The sequence below is a fragment of the Podarcis erhardii genome, assembly GCF_964252035.2.
Source record: "Podarcis erhardii genome assembly, chromosome: 1".
Classification (NCBI taxonomy): domain Eukaryota; kingdom Metazoa; phylum Chordata; class Lepidosauria; order Squamata; family Lacertidae; genus Podarcis; species Podarcis erhardii.
In genome coordinates, this window is record NC_138497.1 from 35151540 (window position 1) to 35164915 (window position 13376).

The 13376-nt window shown below is 41.0% G+C and overlaps 1 protein-coding gene across 11 annotated transcripts in view; it reads right to left on the minus strand.

Moving 5' to 3' along the window:
* The window catches only part of NPAS3 (neuronal PAS domain protein 3), a 628833-nt gene that overhangs the window by 21506 nt on the left and 593951 nt on the right, over positions 1 to 13376 (minus strand). For all 11 annotated transcript variants that reach the window (XM_081859318.1, XM_081859317.1, XM_081859314.1 and 8 more), the window contains one exon: positions 3779 to 3972. In XM_081859318.1, coding sequence (XP_081715444.1) covers positions 3779 to 3972 — 194 coding nt within the window. The remainder of the gene's footprint in view (positions 1 to 3778; positions 3973 to 13376) is intronic.

Here is a 13376-nt window from a genome sequence, read left to right on the forward strand (position 1 = left end):
GCTGGGAGCAACGCTTTCACTCCTGGCTCTTTCAACTGGGACTTTGTGGTTTACTCCACACAGAAACTTTTAAATCCTTTCAGTACCTCTTTCTGCTCTATGCTCTGCTCAGCCTCTCTCTGTATGTGTATGTCTCTGTCATTGATTGTCCAGATGTCAATGTCCTCAGGCTTCAGTGGAAGGGAGGGGGGGAAATCCTCAAAATTGAAAATCATGTTGGGTGAATCAGCCTCGTCTGCACAAACATTTGAAATAGGTTCTACACACACACACACACACACCCTCATTTAGAAGACATAATTCATTTTTATGCTTTAAATTCTGCCACCCACAAATGCCTCTTTTAGAAACATTTAGCCATGAAGATCCCAAGGGTACATTTTGCAGGGCTGCTCCCCTATGGCAGAGGTTTGAGACTAGTTTAGAGATAGAGCTATCAAAGTACAAACAGGGTTCACACATTTAGAGTGCAGAGATAACCAGCAGAGTGTTACTCCCTATAGTCACTTTGAGAGACAGTAAGAACTAGGTGTGATAAAAATATTGCAGTGAATTAGGGAACTACCTGGCAGGTTCTCACTATCTGGCAAAAATCACTTACTAAAGTGAAAGGTGGTGTGTGTGTGTGTGTGTACACACGACTGCTGCCTACATCATCTGGAAGCAGGAGAAACCACGATACTCTGCTTCCTCTATTCTCCCCCACCAGAGGGGATAACACATACTTTTGTGTAGATTGATGGAGACCAAATTGTCTCCAGTCAATTGTCATGTTTTGCAGTTTGGGAAGGGGTAGAATATAAGTTTCATAAAATTGATGTGGACCAGGAGAAGCTGGACAGCCTCCCCCCGCCCAAATCTCATTCATGACAGACTGCAGGTTTAGTATGGCTGGGACAGGAGGTAGGGACATTCCTCTCCAAAAGAATATGAGAAGAGCCCGGTTGGATCAGGCCAATGTCCCCTCTTTGTTTCACAGCAGCCAACCTGATGCCTATGGGAAGCCCAAGAGCAGGAGCAAATGTGGGCAAGCCAGTTACAAGAAGCAAATTGCTTTCTTGAAAACTGCCAAGTTTCAGTGCTCAGCATTCATGTGGTGTTCTTGTAAATGAAAGTCACCAAAATAAGAAACTTAAGAGCAGATACTCCAAAAATTAAGGAAATCATTCTAGCATGACGAAGAAATGGAAGCCAGGACAGTTTGTAGATGAAGGGGCAGGGCCAGTGTGTATTCAGTGTTAGAGCACGTGTTTTCATGTTGCTAGTCCCTAGTTAAATCAGGTTAACAGGTGATGGAAGCCTGTGACCGAGACCTTGGAGTCTGTGACTGAGACCTCATTGCCAGTCAGAGCAACAATACTGGGCTACTAGAGGGAAAAATAACCTGAGCTGGTATATGGTAGCTTTCTATGTCATTGGTACCATTGTGTTCCATGGGACAAAATAAATGGCTGTCACCTATCTGAAGAAGTGTGCATGCACACGAAAGCTCATACCTAGAACTAACTCAGTTGGTCTTTAAGGTGCTACTGGAAGGAATTTTTTTATTTTGTTTTGACCACTAAATACTGTTAGGGTCCAAGTCTGCTCTCCTCAGAACCTGAGGTCATTAGGGAAGGCCAGGTGATTCCTGTGCTTCTAACATGCATACATCTATTTCCTCGCCTAGCGACTAATAGTCATCCAATTGTATGAGAGAAAAGTAAGTATGCTGAATTTGGAGGCAGTATCATGGTGGGGACAAAAATATTCCCAACCCTGATACTGGGACATGGCCTCCACTGAGACCACAGGAGGGAAGTATTCCTGCAAGTGAAGCTGTAATGCATGGGACTTTTCTCCAACACACCTGCCAAACTGATTGGCATTTTGCTAGTGGGGAAATGAAAGGCACAAACCATTATATTATTGCATTGTTATTAATATTTGGGAAATATTAATTCTGTACTCTAGGGCACTTTAACATGTCACTGTACCAACATGAACAAAATCTGATACGAAACACTGTCAGCTATTCATTACATACAGAGCTCCTGACCATGCAATTTCATTCTACACAATGCGTACTACTGACTTGTCATCTGGCTTGAGCACAGTATATTGCAATCTCCAAGATTCATTTTTTTTCTTCTGATGTGTGATAGGTGAAGTAGCATGTGCATAAAATTCATTTGCGAATTTTTGTACTAGGTCTTTCAAGTCAACATGAAACTCTGATTAGTTGCAGGACTGAAAGAATACAGCTGTGTTCACACAACTACCTAAGTTCATTGACCATGTGTTGCATGAGGAGGGAACAGAATCCTGCTGCAGGCTTTGCCATGACTACAGCTACAGACACATACAAACTGTACATATGCTCAGGAACCCCATAAAAATCAGGAGTCCCCTATTTTGTGGACAAACCTATAGACTTTGTATGCAAAGTTACAGCAACCCATTGAATGCATGTAGATCAGGGACTATGCTGCTGTGATCCTGCTTTTGCCACCCACTGCCATTCCCAAGCATTCAGTGTTGACGGATGAGAACAGGGCTTATCTCTCTGTGCTCCAAATATCTTTACTTATGTACCTTTACTTACAAAGAAGTAGGGAAAGGTGATGCATACGTCACTCTTGTTGAGATTTCTAAACTGTTTATCAGCTCCAGAACTCGTGGTTTTCACTACGGAAAAGACCCATGTATCTCACACAGTGGAAAGAGAGAAATAAACCTGGTAGCTTGACATATAAGCCAGCCTTAATCTACTGCCCAAACCTGGGGGAAACATGTTTTTACTTGTTTACCTTCTCGTTTCTACAATTCGTGTATGCTTGCTATTCCTGTACCACCAACTTAACTATCGCCTTTCCCATGGCTTCTTTGCAAACATCCCCACTGTTCAACTGTAGTATTACTTTTTTCCATGACACGATCATGCACAGGTTCCTCCGCTGACCTACTGGGCCTATTCCTTGAAAGTCCAGCCAAGCAACAGAAGGTGCAGCTGTTCTGACTAAAAGTGATATCTCATGCACTTCAGTGTTTTAAAGTAAAGCCCCACTGCAAAGAGAGCTACCTGGTTGATGTTTTGTAACCGATTAAAGACAACTTAAACTGTTTATACTGAACCATAGTTCAGCATTGTATCGCCAGTACCAAAAGTGTCTTGAATGAACGGTACTTGCGAAAAAAACAGAAAGGATGTACAGCTGCAAACTTTACAAATGGTGTACTACCTCATTGATGAGAAAAACCATCTGAGAATGATCCAATATAGGATATGGCTTGAGAGAAAATTAAGAAAAACTTGAATGACTGCCTGCCCTTGGGAAAATATGCCTATCTGCCTGTGTGTTGTGTGAATAGCTGCTGCAGATGGGGTGGGAAAGGGTAGATTCTGTTATGATTTTACTCAGGCACTCACTGATGTACTCCCAAGGGCCCCAGTATTCCACTGTGCGAACTGCTGATCCAGAGGTTACCACAGTAGTTTGCAGTCAGAAAAGCAACATTTAAATTCTGGCATCCCTCCCTCCGTTAACTCTCTAGGCAACCATCAGTCAATCAATCTCCCACTCAGTTTTCCAAATCTCAAAATGAGGTTCTCCCTCGTCTGATTGAAAGAAGATACTTGGTGGGGTTTTTTTTTTCTACATAGCTGTACAGCTGGCATCATTATCCTCACAGGAAATCAGTACCCTCTTCCAGAATGTGTATTGTGGTAGAAGAACAGGGATGTTTAGATGCGCAACACTGGAAAAACAAAACAAAACCAAAAGCCAAAATGCTGTACCTATTTTCACAGTAAATGATATTGAGGTCCATGTTTACTCGAGTAACAAACATGTGGCAGTCGATTCTGACTTCATTGATCGTAGGAGGGGGCAAAGCATGAGCAACAACTACAAGCCCCATGATTTGGCTAGGGACTGTCCGCCCATGGGACAGCGACACTCTCAGGCGCAACCTTCCTGTTATATGAATCACCTGCAAAACAACAAACAGCAAAAGGAAATCTCAGTAAATGCATGATACAAATGTGAAAGCAATCCTTTTAAAGGACAGCGCTATTATTGTAAAGAGCACTTAACTCTGCCAGAATTGTATTTAGCCACCGCCAGTATTAGTCTTAAGCTTATTAATATTGGCTGTCAACATGTCCTGAATGTCCTCATGCTAGGAAAGAAGAGAAGAAGAAGAACATAATATCCAAATGCTTCACATTTATCAAATCTAATATGCAAGCTGCCTCGGGTTATTGATCTTTTTATCTGTCCGCTTATTTATTTATTTGTTTGCAAAAGAGAGAGAGAGAGAGAACACAAACCAGAACATGAAGGCAAGTAAGAAAAAGATTGGTGCTTAAAGTGATGATGGAAGAAATGGAACACTGATTTTAAAACATTTGGAGATTAAATTATAAAACATGTATAGCCGCAATTCGGAAAAATTTACAGACCAATAATTAAATAAATTGCCAGCAATATATATCACAGAGATGCTGTTTTGCATTCTTAAATATCGTTGTGCATTTCTGATACAGGATACATGAGTCAGCAACAGATCAGCCTGATCGACAGCCAACACCTTGCTGGGGCAACCCAGGTACTGTGCAAGAAATAGAAGTATCTGGTACATGAATAAGAGTCATTCATTGCCGTTTCATTCTCTTGGTTTAATGGAGGGAATTTGTTGTTTGATGCAACTGATTTAGAATTTCTGGTTTTTTATAAGTCAGCTCCATTGCAAGCATGGCCAATGGCTAGGGGTGATGGGAGCTGTAGTTCAACCACATCTGAAGAGCTGAAGGTTCTCCACACCTGCGTTAGGTGAACAAAAACATGACACAACTGACACAAGCCCTGCCCAATGGCCTTTATTTAAACTGTTGGACTCCCATGCCCTGACTTGCTAGTTTCCACTGGGTTCTGCTCCCTGCCCCAGTCCAGGTGTCAGCATTTTTCAGCCAGAAACCCTTTTTGTCTATGATTTACAACTCTCAAAATCTACACTGTTTTGAAGTGAGAGCAGAAAACAGCCACATCATTTCTAATTCAGCTTCCCCTGGAATGTATGGAAGGACTTAAGCTGTGTCCTGTTTGCATAGGCATAAGAAACTAGCCATTTTACCTTGTTAAATTGTAAGGAATCATCTGTATTTAAAATACCTCTTTCATCCTCAGAGAACACCTTTGCATTTAACTGGAGAGACTGTGTTTCTCTCCCCCCCCCCTCTCTCTGAGGAAGAGTTTAATCTTTGTGGTTCATCCAATCAAGGACCTTTATGATGAGATGATAACACGGAAGCTGTCAGTGACAACTACAATAGGGATTTTTCAGAAGATGGACACTTCCTCCACTGATAATTTTTACCAAGGCACAGCAAGAGCCAAGAGAAGTTAGTTACTACTAATCTGTGCAGGTTATTAATGTTGACTAGGAGCTGGAAAGCTCCATTTTCCATTAGCAAGTTCTTAAGCGATCAACTACACAGAGTGTCAAAAATAATTCAAGCAATGAGGACCAGATATAAACTACTATTTTTCTACAATTCTCCATTTTAAAAACTGCCTGAAAATTGTGAGCTATATATGTACTGATGACTATCTGGATGTTGTGGGTTTATGACACCCAGCAACTGAGGTAATTATTGCCTAAATTCATATATAGTGTACCTTCAGAAGACAAAGTTCTGTGTGAATATTTTAAGATATTTCCAGAGGCAAGGATGCAAGAATACCATTTTAAAAACGCATTTTGGTGAGACCTCATTAACTAATGAAGAAATAGCTAAAAGAAATAATATTTAACTTCACAGGAGGGACATTAATAGTATACTTTGCTCCTTCAAGCTAGGCTTACTTATATGCTTATTTATCATTATCTGTCTTATTTGATCATAATTCAGCTTTCTTGGGGGGAAATACAAATCTGTAAATGCTTGGAAGTATACTGCTTTTTAATAGTTAACTAGAAATAACATGATAAATAATCTTGTAGTAAACACAAGATGCAAACTATTGTTATATGAAGAGTTACTATGTGTTTGAAGTTGGCGTTAACACCAAGGGCAAAACACTAAGATATGCCATATTTAAAGCCTACTTATCTTCTGCATATATGCTCGAAACAGTGTTTTGTAACGTATTGCTTAATATCAAACAGATTTGATTTTGAACAAGTGCTTATTTATTCAGTGTCGAAAGCCCTCCTCTAGCAGATTCAACAAGAAAGAAATCTAGTGCGTAATCCAGCATGTCTCAACCCCAAGGGCCTCGGTGGAACTAAATTACACCAATGAGTCCTTTGATTCCGTTGAGTTCTGTTGGAGTCATTGTATCATAGGGCAAAACTGGATGTGACATGGAAGATCCATTACTGCATCTCCCAATAACTTTTTTCTTTTTAGTAAAAGCTGCCACAAATTGTTCTTGTCTTTTCTGACTCTCTCCAGCTAATAGCAGATTGAGGGGGATTGCCAAAGCTAGACATGGTTAAGCCCTCCCTACTTAGTGCCCCATCTGGGGGCAATATGTCCCCTCCTCCCTGGCTGCTTTTAACCACAGGGAAGGACATTAGGAAGGTTGACTGTCAGTCTCCAAAGCATGTCTAGTTTAGCTTTAGCTTCCTCAGAATTGCACCCCAAACCTGATGTAATACACACATTGCCAAGCCAATTCCATTAAATTTCACTACAAGTGGAAACAGTTTAAAACAGAATCCAAATAATGTAGTGCTTTCTTTGTAGGTTCTGATTTGAGGACCACTCAGATCCACATTCAGCTGGAGCTGCTTACACTTGAGATGGTCTTTGACTCTAATGTCAGTTCTTTCATACTAAATAAACTAGATCTTATTCCAGTCTCTTAAATTTGTTTCCATCACAGTTATATCCATATCATCTGTCTTCCACCCTGCCTGGTCTTTTTCAGTGGTGTCTGAATTAGATTTTGCTGCACAGTATCGGATCAGAAACCTCAAAGAGAAATGGCAAACTTGAACTGCATGTTACCTGATTGTCCTTAGATAGAAAGAGGCAATGGAAACATAACCACACTGCACAGTCTGCAACCAGTTCTGTTGATTCCACAATGCAAGATCCATGGCCTATTTCCCTGGTAGCCAACCAAAGACGGAGTGTTCTGTTTCTTGTGCATTTGTTGGCAAATTTCCCCCAGTAAGTAGCCTGCCCTTTTGGAGGGGAAACAGGGGGGGGGGGCACTACCTTTATGAGAAGGACCATAGCTTGGGGAAAAGCTTTGGTTCAATTGCAGAGAAGGTCCCAGATTCAATTCCTGGCATCTCCAGTAATTGAGAGACCCCAACCTGAAAACCTGGAGAGTTGCTACCAATCAGTGTAGACAATATTGAGCAAGATGGACCAATGATCTGACTCAGTATAAGGCAGCTTCCCATGTGCCCATAGCTCAGTGATAGAGTGCATGCTTTCATGCAGAAGGGTCCAAGCTCAATCCCTGGAATCTCTAGTTAAAGGGATGTCAGGAGGTGACAGGAAATAGCTCTGCCTGGATCCCTGGACAGCAGCTGTCTGTCAGAGCTGGCAATACTGGGCTAGATACATAAATGTTCTGATCTGGCAACTTCACCGCTTCAGACTCTGAAGATTGAAAGGCAATGCTGAACATATCCAGGAGGTTTTATTTTATTGATCAGAGTGCTAAATCAAATCTATATATATATATGCATGCAGATGTATGGTAACTACACAGATGATGGAACATCTGCATAATGTCACGCAGAACTAAAATGTATATTACACATTTTGTGCTGAAATACTTCATTCCCTGGTTAGAAAGAAATTTCAATTATCTTCACCTGGTGCTAACATATTGAGGAACCTGTAGTTTATTTTATTTTGTCTGATGAGAAACTGAATGAGAAAGATGTTGAATGTGGATGTAAACACAGTTTATGATGTATGTGGGGATCCTAGCAAGCACCATTTCTTGGACAAATATATATCTTTTCCCCTGCCATATGCTCTGTCTTAATCTGTTGGTGACAAGTAGCTCATACTCCCCAACTTCTCACAGAGGAAAATAGGGACACTTGGGTACTCAGAATCCTCCTATTTGTACACCAAGCATCACTACCCTATGTACACATCCTGGTCCACATTGCTCTTCTCTGCCTGCAGTTCATTTACTTTGAAATTGTCTGTCCTGAGGCCCTAGACTTCCCTTATACATGCAGATACCAGAGCAATAGATAATTTTTCTCAGTGAACATGAATTTAACAGCATGCCCCCTAGATACAATATCCAGAGGCTTCTAGAAGGGTCGAAACTTGAAGAATTCTAATACAAGCACCTATCTAAAAGACTGCTTCCTTCGTATCTTGGCAGACGGGATGTCTTCATGGTTCCAAGTGGAATTATTTACAAATCAAGTTGTTTTATATATTCCCCATACACCAGGAATGGGGAACTGGATCCAGCCAGCAGGCCTGCTCCTGATTTTCCCCACCATCTGTGGGCCAAGCTGGACAGGCCGGTGAGGCCACCCACAGTGACATCAGGGGACCTGATTTTGCCCACATGGGTAATGGCACAGCTTTCAAAGCACAAATGATCAGCTGATTGCCAGGGTGTGAGGCACTGTGCATGGGGTTTTGCAAACACTAATAATCAGCTTATATGCCTATAGGGTAGTGTTCTTTGATTAGTAGTAGTAGTAGTAGTAGCAGCAGCAGCAGCAGCAGCATTTATCACACTTAATTGTAGTATTTATCCCACATGTATTACAACCTATGTCTACAGAGTTCCTGGAACCATGCATGTGGCTATCCTATGTCATCTTCACAATAACCCTGTAAGGTAGGCTAGCTTATGAGAGATAGGCTACATGACTTGCCCAAGCCTAGCTGAATGCTTTTTTCTTTTCTTTTATGGTGGAGAAGGAGGTGCCCATTTCATATTCTGTACAATATTCAATACACCACACAGGATCCTGAATTTATAGTGTGATATTGCAGCAGGATTGTTTATCTGTACAGACTATCATTTTTCAACTGAATGAACCTAATCATGGGACAGGCCAGTATATTGAAGATTGGGTTGCAGGTTCAAGCTTTAATTCTCCTTTTATAAGTACCAGCTCTCAATTTACCTTTGAAGAATGGCATCTACTAGCTATACAATTAATCCATTTTGAAATGTGTGATTTCTTTCCTATTTCCTATTAATCAAATTTACAACAAACAAAACAAAACAACCTCACTTTCTGAAAATAAACAATGATACAGAATTTGTGTTACAGAAATTGAACACACATAGCAAAACCTGGATTTATGACAACCTAATAGGATAGGTATTGCCATGGAATCATAACTCACACCATTTTGTTTATTATATCACTCACTATATCTGAGACCAGAGTAATAATTCTTCTTCACCATCACAGCAGCAAATCAAATCAGATCTCTTAAAACTCTCCTTTCAGTGTTTGTTGGTAATCTCACATGCCATTTTTTATTTTAAAATACCATAGAACACCTTTTCCATTTGACAATCTGAATAACAAATCTGTTAGCAATAAATTTATCTTTTTTTCAGGTTCCAAAGCAAATGAGCATTTCCAGACCACCAGTTCTTTAAGAAGGGTTAAGAAATATAATAAAATTAAAGTGAACACTGTGCAACCTGAACCTGAAAAAGGCATGAAAAATTGGTTTTGAGGGGTTTTTTTTTTAAAAAAAATGTAGTTGGTGCAAGAACTCTTATAGTGTAGGCTGCTTGAAGAAAGCTCTTGGCAAGAACATCACACGACGGAGCAACACTTTAAAATATGCTCAAGCAGCCAAATACAAACTGACACCAGGAACCCAATTGTAGGAACAAATAAGAAAAAAGGTATCTCAATTTAATATAAGCCTACATAACAAAAAGATCAATGTTTACAACTCACGGTTTAGAATACTATGCAGCTGTTTTCAGAGTGAATACAGAGCAGTTGTATAATAAGAAATTAGAATGTTCATTTCAAGAGAATTTCTCAAGAGCTCTTTTGATATGAAATACAACAAATATGATGGTGACTATGGCTGCAGTCCTCTGAACTAGTCTGACTGGAGTATGTAGGATTTCTCTACACTGTGTATCATATTCTTAAAAAACTAGACATTAATGCATTAAATGAGATTGGGCTGAGATCAATTTAGAATAGACCGATTTAAGCTGGAAGAAGGATCTCTTTGATATGACCTCCAGAGCAGACCATTTGCGGAAGGATTCAAGATGAACTGATTTACACTTGGATATCTGTTTGCTGCATTTCTCTGCTTTTCAAGTATGAACTGATATGTCTAATGTCAGGTTATTAAGGTGTCATCTTAGGGATGGTCTGAAACCTGTGCCTGTAAAAAAGATTAAGAACCTTCGATTTCTTTGGCATTCTTGTTGTGGCTTAGATGATTCATATTAAGAGCGACTAGCATAGAAGTTATTTTTAAAATGTTACTTTAACTGAATATTAATCAAACAGCCTCAGAGTTTTTCTTTCGCTGAAGCTGTAGCAATACCGGGTACAAACCACCAGGAAGTTACCCTGCTCAGTCACAGATCACTTGCTTTGTATGCAGAAGATCTCAGCTTCAACCCCTAGAATCCCCAGTTAAAGGGATCAGTTCAAAAGACCAGATGGAAAAGACTCTGGAGAGCCACTGCCTGTAGACCTGGGATGGGAAACCTGTCCCCTTCCTGTTGCTGTTGGACTCCAACTCCTACCTGCCCCGCCCACCATGGCCAATGGTCAAGGATGATGGGAGTTGTAGTCCAACAACATATGGAAGGCCACAAGTTTGCCATCCTTGCAGCAGACAGTACTGGGCTACATGACCTTGGAAACAAGGTGGGGGGGGGAGGTGAGCTTACTACAGTAGGAAAGGCAAGCTCTAATTATTATTATTATTATTATTATTATTATTATTATTATTATTATTATTTATACCCCGCCCATCTGGCTGGGTTTCCCCAGCCACTCTGGGCGGCTTCCAACAAAAGATTAAAAATACATTAAAACATCAATCATTTAAAACTTCCCTAAACAGGGCTGCCTTAAGATGTCTTCTAAATGTCAGATAGTTGTTTATTTCTTTTACATCTGATGGGATGTAGGGCGGGTGCCACTAGCAAGAAGGCCCTCTGCCTGGCTCCCTGTAACTTCGCTTCTCGGAGCGAGGGAACCACCAGAAGGCCCTCGGCGCTGGACCTCAGTGTTTGGGTTGAACGATGGTGGTGGAGACACTCCTTCAGGTATACGGGATGCTTCTGCTGCCTCTGGCCCCTCCTTCCTGGCTTCATGTCCAGAGTCTGAATTGCTTCCTGCCTCTGGCTCTTCTCTCTCCCTCAAGCCTGTTGCTTCTTCAGCATCTCACTGCCACTCCCCTGGCTCTGAGCCTTCCTCCTCTAGGGCTTCCCTACGGGGTTCTCTGGCTGGAATCTCCCACCACTCCTTGCCATCCAGTCAGTCCCTGACATGCTGCTGCATGCATTTCAAGGACCATCTGATCGCTTATACTCCACTCTGATAGCTGATAAACCGCTGATGGGGCACTTCTGGTGGTTCCCCACACCCCTGAGGTTCGGCTGGCCTACAGTAGAGATCAAGCCTTTAGTGTAGCAGGCCCTGGCTTGTGGAACCCCTAGCTGTAGAGATTCTCCAGGAACCATCCTTGCCTTCTTTCAAACACCTTCTGAAAACTGCACTGTTTAGACAGGCACCCACAATATGATTTTCTCTTTTTAACCAGCCAGTATCTACTATTGTTTTATCGGTGCTTTTAATTATGCTTCGTGGATATTTATCGACTGGTTTTTATTATATTTTGTATGTTCTAAGCCGCCTTGACACATTCTATGAAAGTGGAGACCATAAATATTTAAATAAGCTGTGGACAGTTTCTCACCAAATTTCAGCCTAATTTGTAACGTGTGCTATGCAAATTATCTTTCTTTCTTTCTTTTTGCCCCAAACTGAAAATCCAAGAGAAAGGCCAACTTTCACAACTCTGACCAAACAGATTTCCCCTACAAGCTCCCTGGTATTCAAACAAGTTATACTTTATTTTCCGGAGGGAATGTTTGAAATCCCATTTTAAGAAATAATGCCTTGAGCTTATTTTCCCTAATACCATGTAAAGAAACATGAAAGCCTTTGGCTCTTGAAGTTTGTAGGGTTCTAATGAAGCAATCATCAACTCTGACATTCATAGGCTCACAGCGGCAGCTTTTGCTGCCAGGTTTCCGACAGATCTTTTAAAGTGAAAATAAACTTTACAGAAAGGTCTTGCTTTATCAGTTACAATGCAAACCTTTGTGGAGCTGGCATAATCATCTTCATGACAGAACAGATTTTTTTTTTTAAAGAAAAAGAAAAACAACCCTAAATGAAATAAGATGGCATGGAAACACTCCAGACCAGGAAAGCTCACAGATGATGGCAAGGGCAGGAGATGGGGAGGCAAAAAGAAAATCAGTAAATCAGAATTTCTGTGTGCTTGCCTATGCAGACTTGCTTCATGGAAAGATAACCAATAATAAGTATTCTTCAGAAGTATCATCTCCATCCCTATCATGGGAGGCAGAAATAAAACCTTTTTTATGGTTTTATTTGATGTACTCCTTCACAGTCCCACCATTACCTTAGGTGATTCTCAACACAGTGAGCAACAGCTAGATAAAACAAAAATATCTGCTATTAATGCATTTCTGCACACAGGGAAGGGAAATCGAAGTCACATGTGCCACTGTTTTCTGCAAAGACAGACGTAGATTTTCTCACGTTTGTTCCAGTACATTACAAATCTGTCAACCCAATCCAGTGGTTCAACCAGCGCTATGGTTTTCATGCACTGGCAGTGAGTCTCATTGCAGAATTGCTCTGATACTGAAGGAAGGAAGTGTCCTGAACTGTGTCCACCAGAGCTCATCTGTCATTTCCCAGTGGCTGTACAGGAGAACAGCTATATCCACTACCCCCAAACTTCAGGCAGAAACAGGACACATAAATGAGATGAACTGAAGGGAATCTGGGAGTGAATGAGAAGGATGAACTTCTCATTGGGGGACTGCCAGAAGGTCAACATAAAAGCCCCCAAGGGAAAACAAATTAAAAAGTGGGACAGATATCTGTACAATGTTAAGCATGCACCTGCCAATTCCTATAGGCAAGTGACTAAAGAACCTTGGGCATATATTGCAGGACCTTTGCTGCATTCAGGCTTAGGGTGCCTCCAGGCTGTCAATATTTTCCAGGAGCGATTCAAGTGCATCCCAGGAAATTGGATTAAAGTGCTCTGTTGCCTTAGTGCAATGTCCTACCCACTTTTAAAAAGAAAGGGATATTTTGTGGTTAGGGAAACACACTGAAAA